Source organism: Microchirus variegatus (assembly GCF_963457635.1).
Source record: "Microchirus variegatus genome assembly, chromosome: 3".
NCBI lineage: Eukaryota > Metazoa > Chordata > Actinopteri > Pleuronectiformes > Soleidae > Microchirus > Microchirus variegatus.
Genome location: NC_139804.1, coordinates 3,559,386 through 3,584,474, shown reverse-complemented (window position 1 = coordinate 3,584,474; position 25,089 = coordinate 3,559,386). Strand labels below are relative to the sequence as shown.

The window sequence follows — 25,089 nt, the reverse complement described above, 5'->3', positions numbered from 1 at the left end:
TGATAAAAAGCACAATATAACTTATATTACCAATATGTAATAGGGAATTGACATTTAAGCTAGGTATCAAAGAGGTTGAGTGTAGGAGAGTTGTTGTGGATCCACTTTTTGCATTTAAAGTCATTTATGTGTCATTTTTTGTCACAAAAACAACACGTATCTTCTTTAAAGTCCACTACATGTGGGTTACAGAGTAAAAAATATTTACACAAGAACGGCAACATTGACTTTCCAGTGTTTCCACGAGGCTGACAATAGTGTGTGTGTGCGCGCGCGATGGAGAAGAAGAAGAAGACAATTGCATTTGTTGCGCTGTGTGTTGGTCACTTTGGTGGCCTCTGAAAACAAGAGTGTTTTGAGGAGTCGCCGCTGCCGTGTGTGTGTGTGTGTGTCGTGCTACTTCACTTGTTCTCAGGTTTCATTGGAAACAATGGCCCACTGTAGCCGTCCCAGACAGCTCTCTGCTGCAAAACTCATCTCCCACCCAGCAGCAGCAGCAACAGCAGCAGATTTACTTCAGCTTTTTAAGTTTGTCTCGCGTTGTTTTTGGGGGGGTCTGTAAAATGTCCGAAAAACAAAGTCACCAGGAAATATTCTTTGGGGGGTTACGATTGTTTCCCCACATCTCGCATATCTACTAATTTCATGCACATGTCTTCGTATGCAATCGTGGAGTTTTCCATCGTCAAGCGTCCCCAGAGTTCACGGAACAGTCAGCTGCTCGGAGACCGAGCCGACGTTAGAAAAAGTCGTCATCCTCCTGTCACTTCTGGGAAACGGTGTTCCCTGACGCGGCGTCTGAACAAACACCGTCGCCTCAATTTTACTCAGATCAAAACAAGAGAGTGAGAGAGAGAGAGAGCTTTCTGGAGCAGATGTTTTCAGGTCTCACATCTGGACAACATCTGGCCCATTTTCTTTGGAGGGGTGGGAGGCTTTTCTAAAATTGTACAAAAGGACCTGGGGGTAGGAGAGCGAGAGAGGAAAACACTTTCTGTTCAGAAACTGACTGATCCTCTGCCCGAGCAGACAGGGAATCGGTTCCGTCAATTAAATTAGTGTTTTGATTGGAAGGCGTGGTCTTAAAGTTCAAGTTTTGTGGCTATTATAACGAGTTATGTCATTATTTTCCTATTTTCTTCTCATGCTTTAACTTTGAACGCAACAGGGCGTGAATTGCTGTGATTGATCGATTGAGTTTTCTAACAGCGTAGAGCTGCAACTAACGATTATTTTCTCATCGAGTCATCGTTTGGTCCATAAAATGTCAGAAATCGTCAAAACGATTCACGTTTTATGATTTCTTTGTTATCTGGAGCCAAGAAACGAAGAAAATATTCACACTTAAGAAGCTGAAACAACCAGAAATCATGTTTTAATCATGAAAAAAGCTTCAAACCGATCAAATATCTTGTATATTAATTTAGTAGTCGATTATTATTAGTAATTGTTTCAGGTGTCACAACCGATCGGGACAAAATCGTAGTAAAACAAACGCCGTACTGTTATAAAATGATACGATAAAGCCACAATAAAAGACAAAAACACTAGGGTTATTAGTGTACTTTTATCCCGTTTCACAATTAAAGTTATAAAACTCTCACATGTAGCAAATAATGAGTAAAGTTACATTTAAATACTTTTGTTTTTAAAAGTGAAAATAAGATTTGTTACTTAATGTTGACACATTTAACTGCTGATAAGCTGATTATTAAACTCTCATGTTGTTCTTTTTTAACCATAAATGTTCCCATTAAACCAAAGGGATCATATCGTAGCAGCTCTCTGCTAACAAGGCAAACTGATGTGGAAAAACAGCTGAGTACATGTTTACACGCGGAGAGTCGCTCGCAGCGTTTGTGTTCATGTAAAAGGAAGAAAAAAAACCTTACACACACACACTTGCGCACACACACAGACACACACACACACACACACATCAAAGAAAGTGCAGATACTCGAGCTGGAATAAAGGCTCGGGGAAAAGAAGACACTCCCCTATTTATAAACAGGAGTTGTCTGACCAAGACATGTTGCAGAGCGAGTGTGTGTGTGTGTGTGTGTGGGGTGTGTGTGTGTGTGTGTGTGTGTGTGTGTGTGTGTGTGGGTGGTGGATGGACTCGTGTGGGGGTGGGGAGTTGGTCAGAGCTGAGCTGAGAGCAAGCGACTCACATTTCACCCAGTTGACCACTGTTGTCCTCAAAGATATAAAACTAACTCAGAGGTGATAGTTTTATATTATATACACATATATATGTGTATATATGTATGTATATTTATGTATACACATATATATATATATATATATGAAACTTTAACTCTCTCTCTGTACATATAAATAAAACTTTTTAAAACTTTAACTATATATGTATCTATATCTATACGTATATAAAATGTTAACTATATATACGTGTAAATATGTATATACACGTATATATATAATATATACACATATATAAAACTTTAACTATATTTACATGTGTATATATATATGTATGTATATCTATACATATACACATATATAAAACTTTAACTATATATGTGTATATATCTATACATATACGCCTATATAAAACTTTAACTATGTATATGTATATACACATATAACACTTTAACTATATGTGTATATATGTATGTATATCTATACATATATACACATACATAAAACTAACTATATATGTGTATATATGTATACATGTATAAAACTTTAACTATATATGTGTATATATGTATATCTATACATATATAAAACTTAAACTATATATTATATATATATATATCAAACTTTAACTATATATGTGTATATATGTCTATACATATATTCACATATATAAAACTTCAACTATATATGTGTATATGTATATATATCTACATATATTCACATATATAAAACTTTAAGTATATATATATATATATACATATATAAATACAAATTTAACTTTATATATATGTGCGCATATATTAACATACATATATATAATCCAGGACTATACAGTTGGTGATGATTGGTCTTTGTGAGTCACAGCAGCTCTGTGGATGCAGATGTCTCACTCCCTTCAAAAAAAACAAAAAAATCCATCCATGGCTTCCATTTTTTTTTTTTTTTGTAATGAATGGAGCTGTGGCTCTGTGTGATGGTGCCTCTTTTGTGTGAATGGAGTTAAATGGCAGCCATGTGGAGACGAAGGGGAGTTAGAAGAGAGACGGAGACGAACCACTGCTGCTGCTGAAGCTGCTGCGGCGGCGGAGGAGCCTCCCTTTTGTCCCCAGCAGTGAAACAGTGATCTTTATTCAGTCCAAAGGCCTGTTGAGACTCATGTGAGCCTTCCCAAAATAGACAAATGGCTGACATGAAGTTTGAAGATGGTGGGGGGAGAGGAGAGGAGAGAGGGGGAGGCAGTGGCTTTCTCCTCTGCAAGATTCTTCAACATAATCTTCATACCTGAAATGTTCAAAACATTGATAATTACTCCTCATTAAAAAAAAACAACATTTTTTTTTAAATAAATCCTGAAAATAATTAGTACTAATGGCAACAAGGGGAGATTTTTCTAATGTTTAGTTTTGTCTAAGACTTGGAAAACACAACCCTGACGCTCGCAGATGAACCGGGAGAATGTCAACAAAGTGTGTTGACCTTTCCTCCTCTTTCTTGCAGCAGTTGTGTGCTGTGTGGCCTTTGATTTATGGCAGTGTGTGTGTGTGTGTGTGTGTGTGTTGGGGGGGGGGGGGTGGTTGTGTCACCTTGCCTGGTGTTCAGATGAGGAGTGGTGGGGGGGCTGTGGGGGAAGGGCTGGGTCATAAACTAATGAAGGTTTCTAATTTAGACACACCGGTGAACCGGGAGGGGTAATCACTGTTTCCGGAGCGCTTATTAAATGCAGCTTTGAATGAGCTTTTAGTCCGTGGGAAGTCAGCCCTGAGCAGGACAGAGAGAGAGGGGAGAGCTTTGGGGGGGGGGGGCGGTCGCCATTGTCTGCCCTCAGGGGCAGGTAGAGCTGTGTGTTGATGGACACTTTTGTCTTTCTTCAGCTGGATGTTGAACTGTTTTTACGAGCCTCCACAAAGAGCCTTTTGTGTCTTTCCCTATATTTAACTTTTTGACTGTAAACAATTGCATTTGATTGGAATAATCAGCCTCTTCTTTTTTGCTATTTATATTTCTTTCCCCCGTGGGTTTGAACTGTGTCGCGCCGGGACAGTAAACACACTGATAACTCACTCTATAGAGTCCACGGTCTCTTGTCTAGAGTTCCCTGAACATCTGTTGCACTAAGTAGACGTCAAGGCCCCCTCGTGACGGATAAAGTGTTTACTCCAACGTTTGTGTTTACAGTCTATTTGAACGATCAATAATCACTTTCAGCACTCAGTTTCATATGTAATATAAGGCTAAAACGATGGTTTGAAGCTTTTTTTTCATAACAAGATTTCTGATTGTTTTAGCTGCTTAAATGTGAACATTTTCTTTGTTTCTTTGCTCTGTAAAACAAAGAAATCATTGTTGGTTTGTGGACACAAACAAAGACGTTAGAGAACATTTTTCCAGGTTTGACGAACACGGATTAACATTTTCTGCACATTTTATGGACCAAACAATTAATCGATAATGAAACTAATCGCTAGTTGCAGCGCTAATTACAGGGTATCCGCGGCGTCTTAAATCCAATAATTTGAATTTACGGCCTTAAAATGTCTAAAATCTCATAAAAGGTCTTAAATACAAATTTGAAAGGTCTTAAAAATCTTTTATTAAAAACATGCATAAACTTCAGTCTCACTTTTATCGAGCCCTACTAGCTAGCGTGCTGCGCGCGCGCCGCGGTGTGTTACAGCGTAGCATAGCAGCGGTGAAAACTTAACGAAAGCCCACAGCTAAGCTGAAATGCTTGCATAAGATGCGTAAGTGCAAGTTCATCGATTTGTGGCTCCGATTTTCCTTCATGTCTTTTGTACTTTTTTGGCAGTATAGATGTGAAATGGGTCTTAAATTGTATTCATTATGGTCATAAAAAAAGTCTTAAAAAGTCTTAAATTTGACTTGTTGAAACCTGCAGAAACCCCTGTAATTATTATGCAAAGAATGAACAAAATAATTCAGTTTTTGTGTCTTTTTGTGCTAAAATACGCACCAAAAGCGTCTTAAAAATACTGCAGCAACACTATCACAACCAAAACTCCACTTTTGCTCCATGATAATGGTAAATACGCAAAATTGGCCAAACCCAAACTAAACTCGGTCACAAATGGTGCCGGGAATGACCGTGGGGGGGTGGGGGGTGGGCCTGTGAGCCTCCTGCGTGAAGCGCTCATTTGGAGCAAATTTGTGTTTGACAAACTTTTGGTTTATTGACCACACACAGACAAGAGCCTTCCTGTTGCACCGGGGGCCTGTCAGCTCAGTACACAAATGGGACTGTGAGAAAGTCAGCCGAGTGTTTACCAAAGTCTTGATGTAACACCTCTGTCCCAGACATCAATGCCTCCCACTGTCAACCGAGGGCATCACCACAGAGATGTAGTATCTGAGAAGTGGAGGCCACTCAGGTGGAGTGCAGAGTTCCCCAAAGTACTCACACTCATAGCAACTGCATAACAAAATAAAAACACAACATTTGTGTATTGGCTCCGTATGTTGCCCCTCAGTGTGCCCATGTGTTTGACTTGACTATTCAAACGTCTGCGTTTACAACAAATATTGACACATTTGCTAATTTAGAGTCAACCCTGGTTTGAGACTACTTTTTTATTTACCAGCGAATCTACATTCATTCCAGTGAGTTCCTTCCATTTTGTGTCTGCGTTTGTCCTCACGCGACACCCCCGTACTACTGTGTTTGGTTTGAAAACAGCATTTTTTTCGAGCCACGCTGCCGGCATCCATGCTAGCGCTCAACTCACAATGCACATACACACACTGGTGTAATCCATACGGCGGTGTAAACAGGAAGCCGCTCATCTCCTCCGGAGTTGTTTGCTTACTTTCAGAAAAGCACGACTGAAGAGACGACCTGTAAAGAGTGTGTTTTTGTGGATTTTTTCCTTTCCGCAGTCAGGATGTGAATCAAGGAAACTGTCATAGTTTCCAGAGGTCTGTTTTTGCCCCGTCAGATCTGTATCATTCTCAAGCTTTTGAGGCTCTAAAACACCATAATAGTGATGGTAGAAGTCAAATCAGAGCAGACAGAATGAAATCAAGAGTATTTCTGAGGTATTTTTATGTGTAGGTGTCATCTGCCTGAGGTTTTGTGGTAGAATCCAACTGGGAGGAAACCCGGGGGGGGGCGGGGGGGGAACATCCACAATTTACTGATTGGTTTATGTATCTCAGGTGGCCTGGGAACTCCTTGGGATCCCCCAGGAAGAGCTGGAAAGATGGTGGACATTTGGATACCCTGTTTAGGGTTAGGGTTAGGGGTTTTGCTGCTACCTCCCCACAACCCTGCATACGCTAAACAAAATGGATGATCAAAAGAAAACAAAGTGGGGAATCAAAAGGGGTTCCCAGGCCAGTTGAGATATAATCCCCTCAGCTCAGGTTTGTCTCTTTCCAGTGGCTCTCCTCGCATTGAAACCTTTCAGTAATAATCAGTTCCTACTACTTGGTGAATTAGTTGCTTCATCAGGAAGCACGATGCTACAAACACCCCTTCAAAGGGAAACTTAAAGGGTCACGGGGGGTCGCCCCAATAATCTCTCTTGATGATGCCCCGCTGATAGAAGGGCAGCCAGGCATCCCAGTCAACTCGAGTAGAAATGGTCATCCTCATCACGGAGGCCTGATTACATCTGGCCTCCCTCAGTGCACTCTTTCAGTCATCGGGCTTTAACCACCTTCCAAGCATATACTCCCTGGGTGGAGCCCCTGTGGCCTGAGGAGCCCATTTTTAACATTTGACAACTCGGCTGTGGGGTGTGTTTCATCACTGCTGAACTCTTCGTGGCTCCGCTCTTGTTTTACACCAGCGAAACGCAACGTTTGACATCTGGCCCCTTGAAGAGAGACAGTTTCAGTCGAGTAAAAGAAAAAGTGTCGGACCTGGCCCTCGGGTCTTGCGTCGATCTGCCGGTTGCACAGTTTTCCGTGAGCGTCAATAGGCCGTCGCTCTTTGAAACATCACATGTACGTTTGTATCTCTAGTGGGATCTGCTTAAATTTTGTTATGTCACTCTTTCAGCACGAGCTTCCATGCAATCACTGCTAAATGAAGAAGTTCTTGCTAATGCTAGGAGGGTTCCCCCTGAACCCCCCTCCCCGCCCCCGTTCCTCAGCAGGACACAGTATAAATAACACTGGCACAATAAACGCCAGCTTTATAATTGGGCCATCAGTCAAGGAGATGTCAAGTGCCTGGGTGGATCAAGAGTCTTACTCTGTCTTCTACTTAGCCAACACTCGGGCCATGATGATAGCCTGTGCAAAAATTAGCAAGTAAAGCGCCGTCGTACAGTTACCCGACTTGATAATGGGTCACGTTTGAACCGCGGCGCTCGCCTTTGTGCGAATGGCAGTAACTGGTCATTTACAGTTTTCCCCGAAGGAGCTAATGACGGTTTACGCTTGTATGTCTTTTGTGGTTCAACAGCAAAAATACCAACGATCGGATCCACTGAAGTCGTGTTTCTCGCTGTTCGGATGCCTCGTCGTTCATATTATTGTTGTTGTTGTTGACATTTTTGCTTGGCAAAAGATGTCAACAACTGCTTTTTAAACAGAAGAAATGACGCGAAGCTGCTATCTAATCAGACGAGGCTGGTGTGTGTTCTAATTTGTTCCCTTCATAAAGATTAGCAGCTAAGATCGACTTGTTTGATCTCCATCGGTGACGTGATAAGGCAGCAGTAAAGTAGTCCATGTGTGTTAGCTTGAATTCAAGCCAATCGTGGCCACGCTTCCATACGGAGACTCAAAACAGTGTTTTTGTGTGGACGAGGACTGACCCACGGCCATTTTGCCTCCGTGTCCACTGCGTCCCTGCCCTGTGGACACAGTTTGGGGGGTGGGTTAGTTTACAACCGTGGGTGTCACTGCGGCGTCAGAGCAGTTGCGAGCGTGGATGGAGGTTGCAGATCATCAGCAATTCCCTAACAGCAACTGGTGGCCTCCAGCCGTCCGTCAGCCAACAGTTGCTATGACATTGTTTTGTTTTATGTTTCACCTCCCGGAAGCGCCGCATGGCCCGAGCCATATAGGGCTGGGTGTCAGGTTGGGTGAATGGATTATCTTTTAGTTTTAAAACCTAGTGATGAATTACTGGGCTGCTGGTAACTCATTGACCAGCTTCTCTTCAGTTCCCACACACACACACACACAGTGTTCTTTTGAATACAATGTGGCATTGACTCATTGAGTGTGAGGATTATATCAGCAGATTTTTTTTTTTGATTATCATTGTACTGGAGCTTTGTTTTGATTTGAGTTGAGCAAAAGTTTTTGATGGAAAATCCAATATTTGTACTTTCATCGCTAACCAAAGGATTGGATCAAGGACGATGAATTTGTATTTTGTTGTTGTTCAACTTTTCTGTGCACCAGGATCTGCAGCAACTCTTATTTACGATAAAGCCTCTCATCCCAGTCTCCTCCCCTTGTTCTTCCCTCCCCTTCTATAATAAATGTCATAGTTTCCAGAGTGGGAATGAGGCGGTGAAGGGCGGGCACTTTTTTCGAGTGTAACAGGACCACAGCAACTCGTCCGGCCAATAGAAAGCAGAGGGATTGCTTCCGTAGATGTTTTTACTCTTTTCTGTCGTTGTCTTGCCCCCCCCCCCCCCACTCAGTGTGACCCCTCTTTCTCAAGGGGGGCCCCCTCCATCCAGTCTGAGCAGTTCCAGCTATTTTGCTTGGTTTGCGGTGTTTGTGCGTGTGTGTGTGAGGGCTGAGGGGGAGGGTTTTTTGGGTTAGGGTGGGATTTGGCAGCTCCTTTGATCAGTAAAGCATAAACAAGAGGGGGCTTCAAAATGGGTTGCATTGTATGGGAGGGTGTGGGGGGGGGGGGCTGTGCTGAGTCAGGCCCTCTCGCTCTCTGGGATGGAGAGCAGACAGTCAGGCTGGGATTACCGCAGAGGCCCGAGAGAAACTATCCCAATCTTTCACTTTCACCCCAGCTGTTCCAGAATCTGGAGCCAATGGCGTTTTTGGAATCAAATTAACAGCGAGTTGTAAATAATCCCACACCCAGAATGTGATTATTTACAACAGAGGGACAGGGGGAGGGAAGGGGGGGGTGTCATGTGAAGTTATTCAGCCACTCCTGTAGTGCCATGTTTTAAAGAGTTGCACAAACAAGCTGCAAGACTTTTTGTGTGTGTGTGTCTCTGTGTGTGTGTGTTTGTTTGAGATGAGGGAGGTCTCCTCTTAAACGTGGGGATGGTTCTCAGAAGAAAAAAAAAAGGACAAGTGAATAGTGGGGTTTTAGGTCGTAGCTCAGTCTGTGCCTTTGTCAAGCAGGTGAAAGCTTTGTAAATGTGGCGCCGGATTGTTAAAGCCCCTGACACTCCACAGCGTCCGAGCCGCTTCCAGGAAAAAAAAAAAAAAAAAAAAAAAGAAGGACCCCCTGCGTTGAGCCCTGGGACTGACCCTCCCCTCAATAGAGAGGGTCCTGCTCGGGGAGAGGAGGGCTTCCTGTATTAGCTTTCCATCTTAATCAAGCAACAAGTACCAACAAAGCACTAATTATCAATGCCCTCACAAAATGCAACACAATGTCCCCCCTCCCCCACACCAAACCCCCCCCCCCAAAAAGTCCCCACTCCCGTCCCAGCAGAGCATAAAATAGATGGAAAAGCATTGTTTGGTGCCACAATAGTTGTTTTAAAACCACTTGTGGCCTCCTGGAAGACATTTTCTAAAGCCCAATTTATACTCCTGCGTATACTACTGCGTCGACGGAGAGCCTCTGCGTCGTCTCCGACTGCACAAAATATTTTTTAAGTGTCCGTCACTCCGTCAAGGGACAACGGACACGGCAAGGGCTGCGGTTGGTCCTCAGGACAGGCCAAGCTAACGCTGCTCTGTGCCGGCTCACAGTGCGCACCGAGCATCCACAGAGGCGGAGCCCATCACCGCCGACAACGTCGCTGCCAAACTATATATATGTCATATCTTAATACACAAACACCACATGTTTAGGCTCTAAATGGCCAATTTCTCGCCTCAAATGATCTTTAAACTGTGTTCCGGGACACAGAAAAGTGAGAAACGGCCACTGTTTCAACAACAACAACAGTCTTTCTCTCTCAGACGCCATTGCTCACTGTAGACAAAAGAACAAGAACCTTGCGTAGCGGCCTCTACTGATCGGGCGGGAAATTGCAGCGCGTATCCGCCACCACGACGCAGAAGTATGAAGGCTCGAGGGGCAGAGGTGGAAAAAGTACTGAAATATTGTACTCAAGTAAAAGTACCAATACTTTGATGAAATATTACTCAAGTAGAAGTAAAAAGTAGTTCATTTGAAATGAAATGTTTTGGTGCTGGTGCTAATCACATCATCATTCGTCTGGTTCTGGTGTATATTTTCCCTCCTGTAGGTCTTCATGGTGCTGAATTTTTATTTTTTCTCAGTAATGGATAGGATTTATAAAGTAACTAAGTACAATACTTGAGTCAATATGTACTGACTCAAGTAAAATACAAAATACTGATTTTAAATTGTACTAAAAAAATACAAAATACACAAAAGAAGTGTTCAATACAGTAACTTGAGTAAATGTATTTTTTGTTACTTTCCACCTCTGCTCCTGGAAGACATGTTCTAAGTATCTCCAGTCTGCTCTTGTTATTGGTTGTTCATTATGTTATTTTACAGTTTACGTGAGAGTGATCCTGACAAATGAACACTGAATCACGAGTTTCAAACAGATACAGGCTGAGCTCATCTTCCAGGAACAGTTGTCGTTTACAGAAAAGCGAGGGGGACGCTTGTTGAAACCGCTCTCTGAGTCACCGGTTGGCTGTTTGTTTTTGCGTTGTTGTTAAAAACAAGAAGGACTGATGAATAACGTGTCTTGTCGTCTTGCAGCCACATCGATCAGACCACCACTTGGCAGGATCCTCGCAAAGCTCTGCTGCAGATGAACCAGGCTCCTCCGCCCAGCTCTGTGCCAGTGCAGCAACAGAACATCATGAACCCGGCTAGTGGTGCGTATACATGTTACAGACACGCACTCTGTTTAATCTGAATCCCCGTTCCTTTTCTTTTTATACACTATCTATATAATGGTGTAAGGCGAGAGCCTGTGCAGTCTAGTTCTTACATGTCACTGATGAGACTCCGGTGCGCCTCAGATCTGCCCGTGCAGCTGGAATTTGCCCGAGGTGGAGTTAGACAGAGGCAGAACGTGACAGGTCCTGTCTGACATGTTTGGGAGCTCTGTGACTCACAGATTACAGAGTTCACTGATGAAGGAAGCGTTTCCTGTATCTCACTGCTCTGTCCACCTATGAGTAAATCTGAAGAAAAGAAACAACAACAAGAAGACGCCTTGTAGCTTTTTTATCTGACGCTTCTCTCACTGCAGTATGTTGTCATTGAGCTCATTAGAGTTTCATCTTAGTTATTTCTCTGCTTTTACCATAAAGTGGTTTTGTTTTTTATTTGTTTGAATGCAGATTGTTTGTTTGTTTTTTTTAAACTTGTGTATTCTATAAGTCAAACAGAGTAAGGTTAAAAGTGAACAAAACAATACATGAAACAATCGTAATAGTCGATGATAAATTCAGTCATTGATTGATTAATCTATGAGAATCTTATTAAAAGTCCGACGGACTTGGCACTGCATCGAATTTCTTAAAGTCAGACACCGAGATAACGCAATCGGGATTCAAATTAATATTGCATATACGTTTTATAGTATATATGTATATATGTATACATATATGTATATTAGGGATGTGAATCTTTGGGTAGCTCACGATTCGATTCGATTCAAAATCGATTCTCGATTCAAAAATTGATACCTTGCATAGTGTGTTAAGGCAAATTATGGCATCAAAACAATACCGTTTGTATAAGATAATGTGTTAATGTGATCACACAAAGGCAAACTTAAGACAAAAGTTAACATTTATTCATTCAAAACAAATAAAAACTTACTTACTGTACAAAAAAATAACTTAAGCATAAATAAAAGCTTAGGCTAGCTGCCTTTTTCTCCCAGAAGTTACAAAAAATAAACTGAATGTATTTATATATTTTTTATCGCGATTCCTATGTGAATCGATTTTTTCCCCCACCCCTAATAGTGTGTGTATATGTATACATATATATGTAGTTGGACTTAAAACTTAAATTAGAAGTACTGATAAAAGTACAGTACATAGAAGAATAAGACAACACTGACACTGATCTTGCGCTCTGTCAGCTTAAAGGTAAAAGTTGATGAAAGCTGGGTAAATGGCACTTTGACGTGCTAATGACGAGCTGCCGTCTAATCCGGAAACCTCCTAATAGTAACAAGCTGAAAAGAAGGCAAACTGTCACCCACCTGTATAGTGTAGCAGAGACATTGATTCCCCCCCTCAAGTGCTTGTATAATTGGGAGAAGGACAATGGTTGACTTTAACTGTGCATGGAAACGCAAAGACCTTATTACCTGTTTACCCTCAGGTCCTCTCCCCGATGGCTGGGAACAAGCTATTACATCAGAGGGAGAAATTTACTTCATCAACCACAAGAACAAGACCACGTCCTGGCTCGACCCACGACTTGACCAACGCTATGGTAAGTCTATTGTGGGGGTTTTTAAAAGTATTTTTATAGTTCTTAAGGTAATAAAAAGAGAGAGAAAATCATCAATTTAATAGTGCTGGGCACGCTAACGGCGTTTAACGTTAGCGCATGACGCGTTTCTGTGACGACTGACCGGAAAATGACGCGCGTGACGTCATGTTTACGTGACGCCAGATTGTTAAAATGAGTTCCTACAGTAACGCTAAACTTACTCTCTCTAAATGAGTCTCTAAAGATGCCACTCCAGTTCAACTGTAGGCGCGCTAACACAGCTAACTGGTAAACGGTGCCTGGACTCCAGTTGCCGCAGCATGTAAACATGACGCCACGCACATATTTTTTTCGCTCGGTTGTCATGGAAGCGCGTCATGCGCTAATGTGCGTTAGCGTTAACTCCCGATTGTTAAAATTAGTCTCTAAAGTAACGCTAAACTTTAAAAACAGAGGCAGACATACGCAGTGCACAGGTACGCTGGTTATTTTTTAGCGCTGCTATTTTCGTTGTAATTAACAGACCGTTCTAGTTCGACTGTAGGCGCAGCTAACCGGCTCTAAAGGAGCTAAAGCAGCTAACTGGTAAATGGTGCCTGGACTCCGGTGCCGCGGCACGTAAACATGATGTCACACACATATTTTTCCAGTCAGTCGTCATGGAAACGTGTCATAGGTTTATGTGCGTTAACGTTGCCGCCGTCATTTCAACCCAGATTGTTAAAATGAGTCTCTAAAGTAACGCTAAGCATGCGTTAATGTGCGTTTAGTGTTGAATCCGTCGTTATCGCGTTAACGTGTTCACTACTATTTAATCACAGTCCAATGCAAAATGATCACATTCATATTCTACAATAACAAAGGAGGGTTATGTCAGGAACTTGTTTGCAGCTCCCTCTCTCTAATCCCCCCGAAAAAACAACAAAAAACAGTTTGTTGACGTCACGATGACTCATCGTTTATTTCGCTAAACTGTGACTAATTTGAGCGACTAAATGACACAATCTGAACTGGACGCCGCCATCGTCATCATCTGCACCTCACCTTTTGTCAGCCATTTTAGTGTTGGTTGTGAGCAACAGCTGAGTTGGCCATTAATCCCCCCCCGAGCTACAGTTTGACAGTTAAACTTTCAGAGTGTAGCGGTCGGCGCTGGTGAATTAGTGACAGGGTGGTGGGGGGGGGGGGGGGGTCAGGCGTACATGTGTTGAGACTCTGTGGCCATGGGAATGAGCTAATCCCCTTGTGTGCCAGGAAGACTTCCAAGAGATGAAGGTTCCTTTGCTTATGTCACTGTGACTCACTTTACGCTTCAGGTGCCATCGCTTCATTAGAGCGCCGGGTAACTCACAGAGTCTGGACGAATTAAATAATCTGTTGGATTTATTTCAGTGTTAGAAAAGTGCTTGTAGACTAGAGGAAGGCAGGACAGTTCAACACAGAGCTGTGAGGAAGGCAGCTGCAGAGAGAGAGAGAGAGAGAGAGAGAGAGAGACATGGCGGCTCTGGTCGGCAAAGCTTTTTTGAAGATTTACAAGTCATGAACACACAAAGCTGCGAGGCCCCTGAAAACGAGTGAGGGAGGTGGGAGGGAGTGGTGAAAGGGATCATGTTAACTCATTATTTGCCATTAAACATCATTTTCATTTGAGCAAATGTGTTTCACTATATATACTATATATTCACTACTGTTCAAAAGTGTGGGGTCACTTAGAAATGTCCTTATTTTTGAAGGAAAAGCACTTTTTTTCAATGAATACATTAAATCAATCAGAAATGCACTCTGTTAATGTGGTAAACGACTATTCTAGCTGCAAACGTCTGGTTTTTAATGGAATATGTACACGCTTAGAATATAAGGGTTCCAAAAGGGTTCTTCTTCAAGAGCTGAGGTTCTACCTGGAACCATTTGCTTCTGAAAGAAGAAGAAAGGGTTTTCCAAGGGTTCTTGGTAACACTAATGGTTCCAGTAAGAACCATTTTGATCCAGAGAACCCTTAAAAACCCCTTTCCTGAATAAAGGGTTTTAAACAGGTTTGGCTCCAGGTAGAACCTCTTTATAAAGGTTCCAGCTGGAGCCAAAAAGGGTTCTCCTATGAGGACAAGCCGAAGAACCTTATATGGTTCTTCTTAGCAGTGTACATATGTATATAGAGGCCCATTTACAGTGTTCAAATGGTACATTGTGTTTGCTAACGGCGTTAGAAGGCTATTGGAGGATTAGAAAACCCTTGTGCAATGATTTTAGCACAGCTGAAAACTGTTTTGCTGGTTCTTTGAAGAAAGGGCAAAATTATTATTATTTTTGTCAATGTATTGACTATATTTTCTATTCATTTTGCAACTCTTTTGACGAATACAAGTGTGACTTTTAATGGAAAACACAACAAAAATTGTACTGGTTACCCCAAACTTTTGAACGGCAGTAAATATATATATATATACTATTACCTCTTGGGTAATTTGTCAATTTTTTCTCACTCATGCATCAGAATGTGTGTCAGGAACGTCCACACCCACACACACACACACACACTGCTGTTATGCCGCTCTCCAATCATAAGCCAGCTGCTCTGATAATGGAGGCTAATTTGAGCTCTGACAAGAAAAAGCAGCGGAGCGCCTTTAAACTGAAGGTTTGCCGCCCGCCTGGCTTTCTTTCCCCTGCGTGAGGCCCAGTTTGCGATCGCAGCCTCGTTCCTGCTGCTGCTGCTGCTGCTGCTGCTGCTGCTGCTGCAGCTCCAGACAGACTTGAATCTCTGCCAGGGCCTCTTTATTCTGTGGTCCAACTCTTAATCTGTTCCAGACCTTTTCAGTCAAAGAGCTCCAATGTGAGAGGGGGGGTGGTGGTGGGGCAGGGAGAGGCAGAGGCGAAAGAAAACAGAGGAACAGAGGGGAAAACACAGACGGGATAAGCATGCATCCTCTTTAAGATCCAAAGAGGTGGTGAGCAGCGAACAAGCCCAGAGTGCATTGTGGCCGAGTTCAAAAGGGCCCTGGCCTCTGTGTGTGTGTGTGTGTGTGGATGTGTGTGTTGTACCCTGCTCACACAACTATGGAGAAAAAAGCAGGCAGACGAAGCGGGTGGGGGGGGGACACTTGTGTGTGTGTGTGTGCTCGGAAAAGACAAATTCACGTGGGATGTTTACAGTCGTGCTTTAATGTTTTTGCTATTCGTCAGACACAGCGCCGCGTTATCAGGTCATGTGATGTTTTTCTGCCTCTGCTGTCAGAGCGTTTTCACCAGGAAAGATTAGCACCTTTTTTCATAAATATATATTTATATATATCAATGTCACGACACTGAAATGCTCACAGTTTTAAGCCAGGGTTAAGGATCGCGTCTTATTTTTTCAAAAAAAAAAAAGTTGTTTTTTCAGTGCTTTCTCTTACCAGGGTTTGTTAAAAACTAGTGCTAGTCGCTAACACTGCTAACCGTAACACACATTAACGAATGATGCATTTCTATTGACGACTGACCGGAAAAAGGCTCGTGACGCCGTGTTTACAAGGCACAGTTTATGACTTAGCTGCGTTTACACCAGGTTTTTGTTGTGTTGGTACGGATGCAGATGACTTCTTCTACTAAGTCGAAATGCTCGTCTTAGCCTGGACACACATTTAGCAGGGAGCTGAAACAATTACTCGATTAACTATTTTGATCAGCGATTATTTGGTTTGAAGCGATTAAAACACGATGTCCGATTGTTTTAGCTTCTTAAATTATTCACATTTAATGTGAATAATGTATTTGCTCCACATAACAAAGAAACAATGTTACAAAGTTAATGTTAACGCATGACACGCTTCCATGACGACTGACCGTGTGACGTCATGTTTACGTGCCGTGGCCAGTTAGCTTCGTTAGCTCCTTTACTTAGCCGTTAGCGCGGCTACTGTTGAACTGGAGCGGTCTGTTTATTAAACTAAAAGAGCTAGCGCTACAAATAACCGGCGCACCTGTGTACCCGTGTACTGAACAATAGGGAGTCACGTAAACATGACGTCACGTCTTATCCATGAATACTCGAGTAACAATCCACTCAATTTTAGAGCGGATCTGATTATTGTTTAACTTTCTACTGATATATGGGATGCTCTCTAATGGTACCTTGTACTTTAAATGCTCAAAATGAAGTAAAGGTGTAACGATTAGCAGCAAATTCCCCTCCTTCTTCATTTGAGGGATGAGCAATGAGTGAAAAGCAAGAGTAGGTGTTCTCGAATTGGTAGTGTATGTAATGCAGTGTGGAAGTCGTATATTTGTGTCGATGGAGGGTATATATAGTCTCGTGGAGCAGTTTCTGCTGTGAAAGGGACACAAAATGAGGTTTGGAACGAGCTCAAAGTGACGTTTTAGTACAAAAAAACAACTTCTCATTTACCTGTTGATGTTTTGATAGAAGCTCTACCAAAGAAACTAAAAGTATATATTATTTAGTTAGGTGATTTAGACAAACTGACCCTTTAAAACGACTGAAAAACGCATTGTCTTTTCAGAGCCAGGTCAACACAGACTAGTACATGATGATAAAGCAGTGTTTGTTTGTTTTTTACAACATTTTCCCAAGGGCCTTTTCGGTAAAAAAAACGTGTTTAATGGAAAGCAGGTCAATATTGACCGAGCCTTTAAAGGTGCCTTTGCTGCCCTCCTTCCTATACATTACATACTGTAGCTTCCCACAGCTGGCACAGCAGACACACCCTCACCTCTACCTGCCCCAGGTGATCTTGTGTTGTAATAATAACGCCTGCCAGCGTGATCCTGTGATAAGGGCTCGTTGTGTCGCAGGAGTGCGTGAAGAAGACAAAAGGCAGACGGAATTAAGTTGTCTCTTATCTGACCACCTCACACACACACACACACACACACAGTGTTCCTCCGTGCCTGTACTGGCCTCCCTTTAAAGCTATCACTCTAACCCTGGACTGAACCCGTCCTTCGCTCCTATCTCGCCTGCAGATGTAATTCCCTGCTTGGATATTATACTCTGCTGTGTTTGTGCATACTTTCTTTTCCAGTAACAGAAGTTAGTGTTAGCTGTGTGTGTTTTTTGTTTTTTTTGGAGGTGGAGGTTCAAGCAGAGTGTGAATTTATTGACCTCTGTACATGTAGTTATATTCGGCATATTTTGATTCGACTATTTTGTGCTGCAAAGTCTCTTTTTATACTGTTTAAACAATGAATTTGCGGCAGAAAAATTATATATTTACCACCTTTTAATCCAGACATTTTCTCTCCACTCTGTCCCATAAAGACAGAAAGCACAACACGGCTTAACTGATGCGGTTTTGTTTCTTTTATAGTGGAGGAATGTCTCTCTTTAAGCAAAAAAATGCTTCATTCAATCATTTTTCATGATTAAAACAAGATTTCTGTGTTTTCTTGGTTCATTTGCTCCACATAAGAAATAAATAATTAAAAGTTAATCATTTTGGTTTGTGGACAAAACAAGACATTAGAGAATGTCGTCATATCCATTTTTTTACGTTTGTTTTAGCGCGACAGATTAACCGATTACTAAAAACTTCACATTCTTGTCACATGACCAGAGTCGGTCACATGTCTCTTTATTATGGTGTATGGATCATATGGGGATTTAAATGTTTTCATACTAAGACTAAGTTAAATGTGTGCTATCGTAGGGAGCAATTAGCACTAATTATACGATATAAACAAACCAAAAAATATAGAATATAATAATCAGGTATCCCATGAACAGTCGTTTATTTGATCTTATTTAACATTTATTCATTCCAGATTACCAGAATTATTTAATATGAATAATATAACTGTTAAAAAACTACTTTTTTTTAAAAAGATGTATAATGAAGTGTTGTGTGTTCGTGGATCTCTTCTGCGTCTTCATAACAGATGTTCCAGCTGTTGACGAGGCTCATGTGCAGCACTTGAGACAGACAGACAGACAGAGAAAGAACAGTTAATGGTGCCCTGATGGTGCAGCTACAGAAACAAGAGCTCAGTATCTGCCAAAGATAAGCAGAGCGAGCAGTGATGTGTGTGTGTGTGGGAGAGTGGAGGCTGTGTGTGTGTGAATGTGAATGTGTTGGGGTGGGGTTGTTAGGGGAGTGGAGGGAGGAGGGGAGGTTGAGACGGAAGGCAGCAGGGCAGGGCCGAGTCCTCCCCAGCTTCCCATGGAGAGCCTAGAGCCGCGCTTCATTCAGCCGCTGAGATAAGTGTAAACAGTGATTGAATGGTGATGAGAAATGGTGCCGGGAGTGGGGCAGGACAAGGACAGGGACAGCACAGAGAGAGAACTAAACCAACCCAGCCCCCCACACCTCCTCCTCCTCCTCCTCCCTGCATGAAAACTACTGTGCCCTCGTCAAGGGCTTTTGTTTTGGTCAGTAAGCAAACAGAGCTCCTCATTGGTCCCCCGTTAGCTTGTTACTACGCCCCTCGTGGTCGAGCACATTTGCTTGTCTTTCCTCTACTTTGGTGATAGATAAAAAAACAAAATGTGTGTGACCTACTTTGCATACACAGATTACAGCACATATACTCTCTCCCACCCCCCGCTGGAGCGAGGAAAACAAAAGATATCGCCGGGGGAACAGCTGTGTTTTCAGTAAACACACTTATTCCAGACGTCTTGTTTGTTAGCTTGTTAGCGCTTGTTAGCGCATTTGATTAGATTTTTTATCAAATTGATTTATCTCAAACACTCAACACACTGTGACAGAAAAAAATAATAACATTAACGAGATAGATTTTGTAGCATTGGTGCAAAATTCGCCAAAAACGCCCAAAAATTTGCTGTTCAGCCCAAGATGGCGGCCTTCCCATCGGACTTACAGCAAAGTCGTCATTGACTTTTTGGACAGTCCTGACATGATTAACGCGTGTACCAAATTTCGTTCGTGTACGTGAAACGCGACCAAAAAGTCGCCTAACGAAAGCTGATTTTCATTTTCATAAGCCCCACCCACTTGCAATTTTTTTTACGCACATTGGCCGAATCACTTTCAGACGTGAATTTTCACCAAAACTCCATGAGTTTTGGAGTATGGTCAGGCCGTCAAGATGCAATTTATGATAAGGAAAAATAATAATAAGAATAATAACTCCTTGCGTTTCAATAGGATTAGGATTAGGATTCGTGCACGGACCCTAATAATCCAAAAACACAAAAATAAACAGATTCTGTCAATCAAAACCAATACAAACTAAAATAAGATATACATATACATATTTATTTCATTGTTAAGTGCATGTAATTTTTATTTAATTCAGCTGATTTGCATAATGCCTTCATTAATAATCAGCTGCAGTGAGACCGTCAGGCCAGAGCAGGGAGAAACGTGAGTTTTGAGGAATAATCTGTGATTTGTTTAGAAGTTAGAGAAGAGAGAGAGAGAGAGAAACACACACACAATGAAAGGATAAGTCACGACTGATGCAATGTACTAAACTAACAAAGCCTGTCTTAGTCAGTGAGTGGGAGGGGATCAGGTCTTACAGGAATAGCGATTGCTTCAAACACTCGGGTTTGAAAACTTGAATCGGGACTTTGCCTCGTCCCACTCAACCTGCTGCACTGGCTTCTCATCGCAGGTTCAACGCGTAGGCGACGTGTCGTCAGGTTGTCAGGCTTGTTCGACCGAGGGGAGGGAGTTTAAATGCTGCATGTGATCTCCTGTGCATTTTCATTTTTTTTTTTACAGTACATTAATAAGTTACTTAATTCTTACCAAAGAAGGAACAAGAGCCGTCAGTAAAACACCACAACAAATCTAATTCCGTGGGTTTTCAGACAATGTCATTTAATTCTAATGTTTTCTAACGTCAGAAATGGTAGAAACGTCATATAGCGGTCAGTTTGGGAGCTTGTCCTTCAAAATAAAACTTTTGGCTATTCGAACCATAATCCTTAAGCTTTAATATTGTTGCACAAGCAGCAAGTGTGATATTAAATTAAATTAAATTAAATTAAATTAAATTAAATTAAATTAAATTAAATTAAATTAAATTAAATGTAAAATTATTTACTCGCACTGTCAATCGATTAAATTTAAAAAATTTACAATTTTCCGTAATTAATCGCCAAAATAAACCTGAAGCTTATATCAGATATTTATTTATATAATAAAATCATGGAATGAATATAGAATCGCACAAAAAAGTCAATTTAAATTTCTTTTTTTAAACTTTTACACATAGTTTTATCTCCTGTGAAGTACAAAAAATGCATCTTGATATTGTTTTAGGACAAAACTAAAGCGTTTTCTGTGTATTTCTGTTGTATTTCTCCGTGTAAAGATTTACTAACATGTTTGAAACAATATTACTTCCATGATTTTATATAAATAAATATCCGTTTTTCGCAATTAATTACAGAAAATTGTGCGGAATGATTCACTTTTTAGTAGTTCTGGGTACGTTAGCGCGCTAACAGCGTCAATGCTGTAGGCGCGCTAAAGGAGCTAACGCAGCTAACGGAGAAAACTGGTTAACGGCGCCTTGTTTTTAAACATGTTTACACAGAAAAACACAGAAAAATTGTCCAACAAGTCGCCGTCGGGTAACTTTTTAAAACGCAACTTTGTGCCGTAGCCGCCACCGGAAGTAGGCAAACAACCCTAATTGCGTTAAATAACTATCAGCAAGTTTTTAACATGGTTCACCAAACACATGGGGATGAAATAACATACTATAAAAAGAGTAATCAGGTTGTATACACCTATACTTGTAGTTAATTAAATGCTCTGCGTCTCGTTTATTTCCCCACAGCCCTGAACCAGCAGAGGATGACCCAGAGCGCCCCGGGGAAGCAGGGAGGTCCGCTGCCCCCCAGCCACAGCGCAGTCATGGGAGCCAACAATCAGATGAGGCTGCAGCAGATCGAGAAGGAACGCCTGAGACTGAAGCAACAGGAGCTGCTTCGGCAGAGACCACAGGTCAGGAATCCGCAGCTCAGAAAAACAGTTTATGTAGCCGAGCGCAGTAATATTGTGTACACGACGGCTCTTTAAAAAACGTGACTCATATGTATCGCGGTGGATGACCGGTGCCGTTCCTTTGATGCTCCGTGATTATCATGACACACGCTCGACCGTGAGTCACCCGTGGTCGTTTTATCACTTCCTGACGGCGATGTGTCACAGGGTGGTGCAAGCGGGAGGACAGGCGTTTACTCAAGGCTGTGTCACAACAGCACAAACTGCAGCTTTATGGTTATGAATGGGGCAGCTGACTTTTGTTTACCGCCGACAATCTCGGGCAGGTTTGTTTAAAGTTCACTGTTTAGGAAGTGACCCGAGCGAGCGAGCAAGCGCGCACGCGCACCCTCGGGGCTGTGAAGTGACAAATGATGGTTGAAGTTGTGCTCGGAGCACATTGTTTGTTTAACTAACCAGGTTAAAGTTAACTCTGTGAAAGGTTATTGTAAGGTAAACATCAAAGTGTTAACACAAAGATCTCTGCTTTGTCGTGTTTCTATAGGGCTTTATTTTCTACTTCCTGTTTACACCTGCGTGCACACGCTCAGTGTATCTTAACTTTTTTGTTGTGTTAGTATGGATGCTAAATGACTTCTTCTACTTAGCCCAAATCCTCGACTTAGCCTGGACACACATTTACTCAATTAACTATTTTGATAATCGACGATTAGGTTTGAAGCTTTTTTCATGATTATAACACAATATCCGATTGTTTTAGCTTCTTAAATGTGAATATTTTCTTTGTTTCTTTGCGCCGTATAACAAAGAAATCATTAAAGATCTTGCTAATGGCGGTTAACGGCATCAAAGCTAACACATGTTAACACATGTCACGTTTCCATGACGACTGACTGGGAAAAGACGTGCACGACATCATGTTTACGTGCCGTGGCACCAAACTCCAGGCGCCGTTAACCAGTTTGCTCCGTTAGCTGCGTTCGCCCCTTTAGCGCCAGTTAGCGCGCCTACAGTCGAACTGGAGCAGTCTGTTTTTAAAGGTTAGCGTTGCTTTAGAGACTCATTTCAGTCACAAAAACATGACATGCGTGTCTTTGGAAACGCATCATGTGTTAGCATTGACGCTGTTAGCGCGCTAACGTACCCAGAACTATTACAAAGTGAATCATTTTGGTTTGTCAACAAAACAAGACATTTGAGAGCATCGTCATTTCCAGGTTTGACGAACACTGATCAACGTTTTTTATCGTTTTCTGGCATTTTACGGACCAAACGATGACAGCGAAAATAACCGTTCGTTGCAGCTCTACATAGATTTCTCACTTCTAAAAAAAACCAAAAAATCTAAAAAAGAAAGACACAATCTTTCTTCCAAAGGCTGCTGCTGCTGCCATGTGCGTGTCAGAAAAGGAAATGTCTTTGTCAAATGTCCAGAAAATGTCCGATTTAGCCGCGGCGTAAGAACACATCAAAGAACCGTGAACCCAGACGCTCTCCCGCTGCGTTTCCTCATATCTGTCCAGACCAGAAAATGAATTTTTTTTCCCCGCAAACATTTTGGCATTTGTGTCAAAAAACAGCTGAAGTTCTTAAATCCTCAGTCAAACCTCGGGCAGCCCACACTTTAAAACACCACCACCCTCCGCCTTTTCTCTCTACCAGGCTACGTACATTCCAGTAAAAAGTCTACATGTTTGGACTGTGGAGTTCTTTTACCCTTCAGACGATCAAATACGGGAGGAAATTGTGCAGCGGCGAGAGTTCAGCTGAGAGGCAACAGTTTGCCACACCCAAATGTAATCCACATGGCAGAAGACTGGGCAGCGATGTATTTCTATCTTCCAGATAACAGCTGATGCTCCTGCGGTCATGTGTGCATGGGATTGTGAGGGGGGAAAAAAACCTTATTAATTAGGGCCTTTCATTCGTTGACACTGTCAGGAAAGCTTCCGGTCGGAGAAAAAACAAAAACCCCCCTCAACAACATGACTTCATATCCTCAGCCTTATCTGATACAGAAACAATAGTCTGAAGTCGCCCCCCCCCCCCCAACCCACACCCCCCAACCCACACACTCATGTAATCTGACACTATGGGCAGAAATGGACAGAGCGACCATGTTGGACGTCTTGGAAGTGTCTGACTCCTCAATCTTAACTTGTTGTGTGCGGCGTCAGAGGAGCAGATTCTAAATATTTTCATGGAGCTGTAGCTGCTTATAATTAGCGTCTGTGGTCGGGGGGGGGGGCACAGTTGGGTTTGGGGTGGAGTTGACGGTCGATTGTGTTGCTCATGTTTTGCTTTTTTGCGCTTTATCTACTCCCCCAGGAGCTCGCCCTGAGGAATCAGCTGCCGACTAGTATGGAACAAGATGGCAGCACGAACCCGGTGTCCTCCCGATGGCCCAAGATGCCCGGACCATGACTGCCAACAGCTCCGACCCATTCCTCAACAGGTCAGAAAAGACGCCGAAAAGAGCTAATTTCTCGCTAAAGCTAAAGCTTATGTGTCGGGGGGGAATCTGAGCTCTAGCTCTGGTCTGAGCTCCCTCAGTTACACAAGTAGTAAAAAAAAAACACAGAGGGCCAGTCTCTGTGCTTCTTAACCCTCTTCACATGGTTATGACTCATTCGGGACCAGCTCATTGCACAATGACGACCTCTGGTGGTCACATGCTGCAACAACAGGCAAAGAGTGCTTTAAATGTTATTGTTTTTTTTGCAGCTCAGGGAGTGAAAAAACCACAAAGTGAAATCGAAAAAGACACAAAAGCAGATTAGAAACAGCGGTAATTTGTCAACCGATGGCACCCGTGTTGGACCGGTCAATAATTCAGGCCGTACTTTGCGTATAAACGGGACAAAGTAATGTGAATAACAAGCAGACCATGAGAACATGTGGTCCAGTCAGTAGACGGGCCGACCTAATCTTCCCTCCTCCCCTGTTGCCTCCGCTCTCACAATGGCCTCATTCATGCTGCCTCTGCCATACTCTGCCTACATATTTTTCCCCTCTGCTAATTAGTATAGGCTCGTCAAATGTCTCTCTCTCACTCCCCTCTTTGTCTCTTTTGCCCTCTTTCATTGTTGCTCTCTTTTTTTATATATATATTCTGCAACAGAGAGTGATGAAGAAGAAGAAGAAGAAGTGCAGCTCAGTTTCAATGTCAGCGTCGCTGTGAATTAGACGCCACAGTCGCTCAAATAGATGGAAATGTTGAAATGTTGATGTTTGAATGTTTTCATCCTTTGAGCTCAGATCGTCTTTATCTCTTGTGTTACAGCGGGACGTACCACTCAGGGACGAGAGCACGGACAGCGGCCTGAGTATGAGCAGCTACAGCGTCCCACGCACTCCAGACGACTTCCTCAACAGTGTGGACGAGATGGACACAGGTGAGGCCGCACTTATATATATGTTCTTTTATATGTTCTTATATATGTTCT

At 42.3% G+C, this 25,089-nt stretch overlaps 1 protein-coding gene across 1 annotated transcript in view; it reads left to right on the top strand.

Annotated features, from left to right (window-relative positions):
- LOC310924610 (transcriptional coactivator YAP1-like) overlaps window positions 1–25,089 on the top strand; it is a gene marked incomplete at its 3' end in the record, with an annotated part of 29,396 nt that overhangs the window by 3,770 nt on the left and 537 nt on the right. Inside the window, 7 exon segments of the mRNA XM_083886398.1 lie at window positions 11,025–11,143; window positions 12,612–12,725; window positions 21,477–21,643; window positions 23,972–24,035; window positions 24,038–24,098; window positions 24,927–24,937; window positions 24,940–25,038. Of these exon segments, the coding sequence (XP_083742524.1) occupies window positions 11,025–11,143; window positions 12,612–12,725; window positions 21,477–21,643; window positions 23,972–24,035; window positions 24,038–24,098; window positions 24,927–24,937; window positions 24,940–25,038 (635 nt within the window).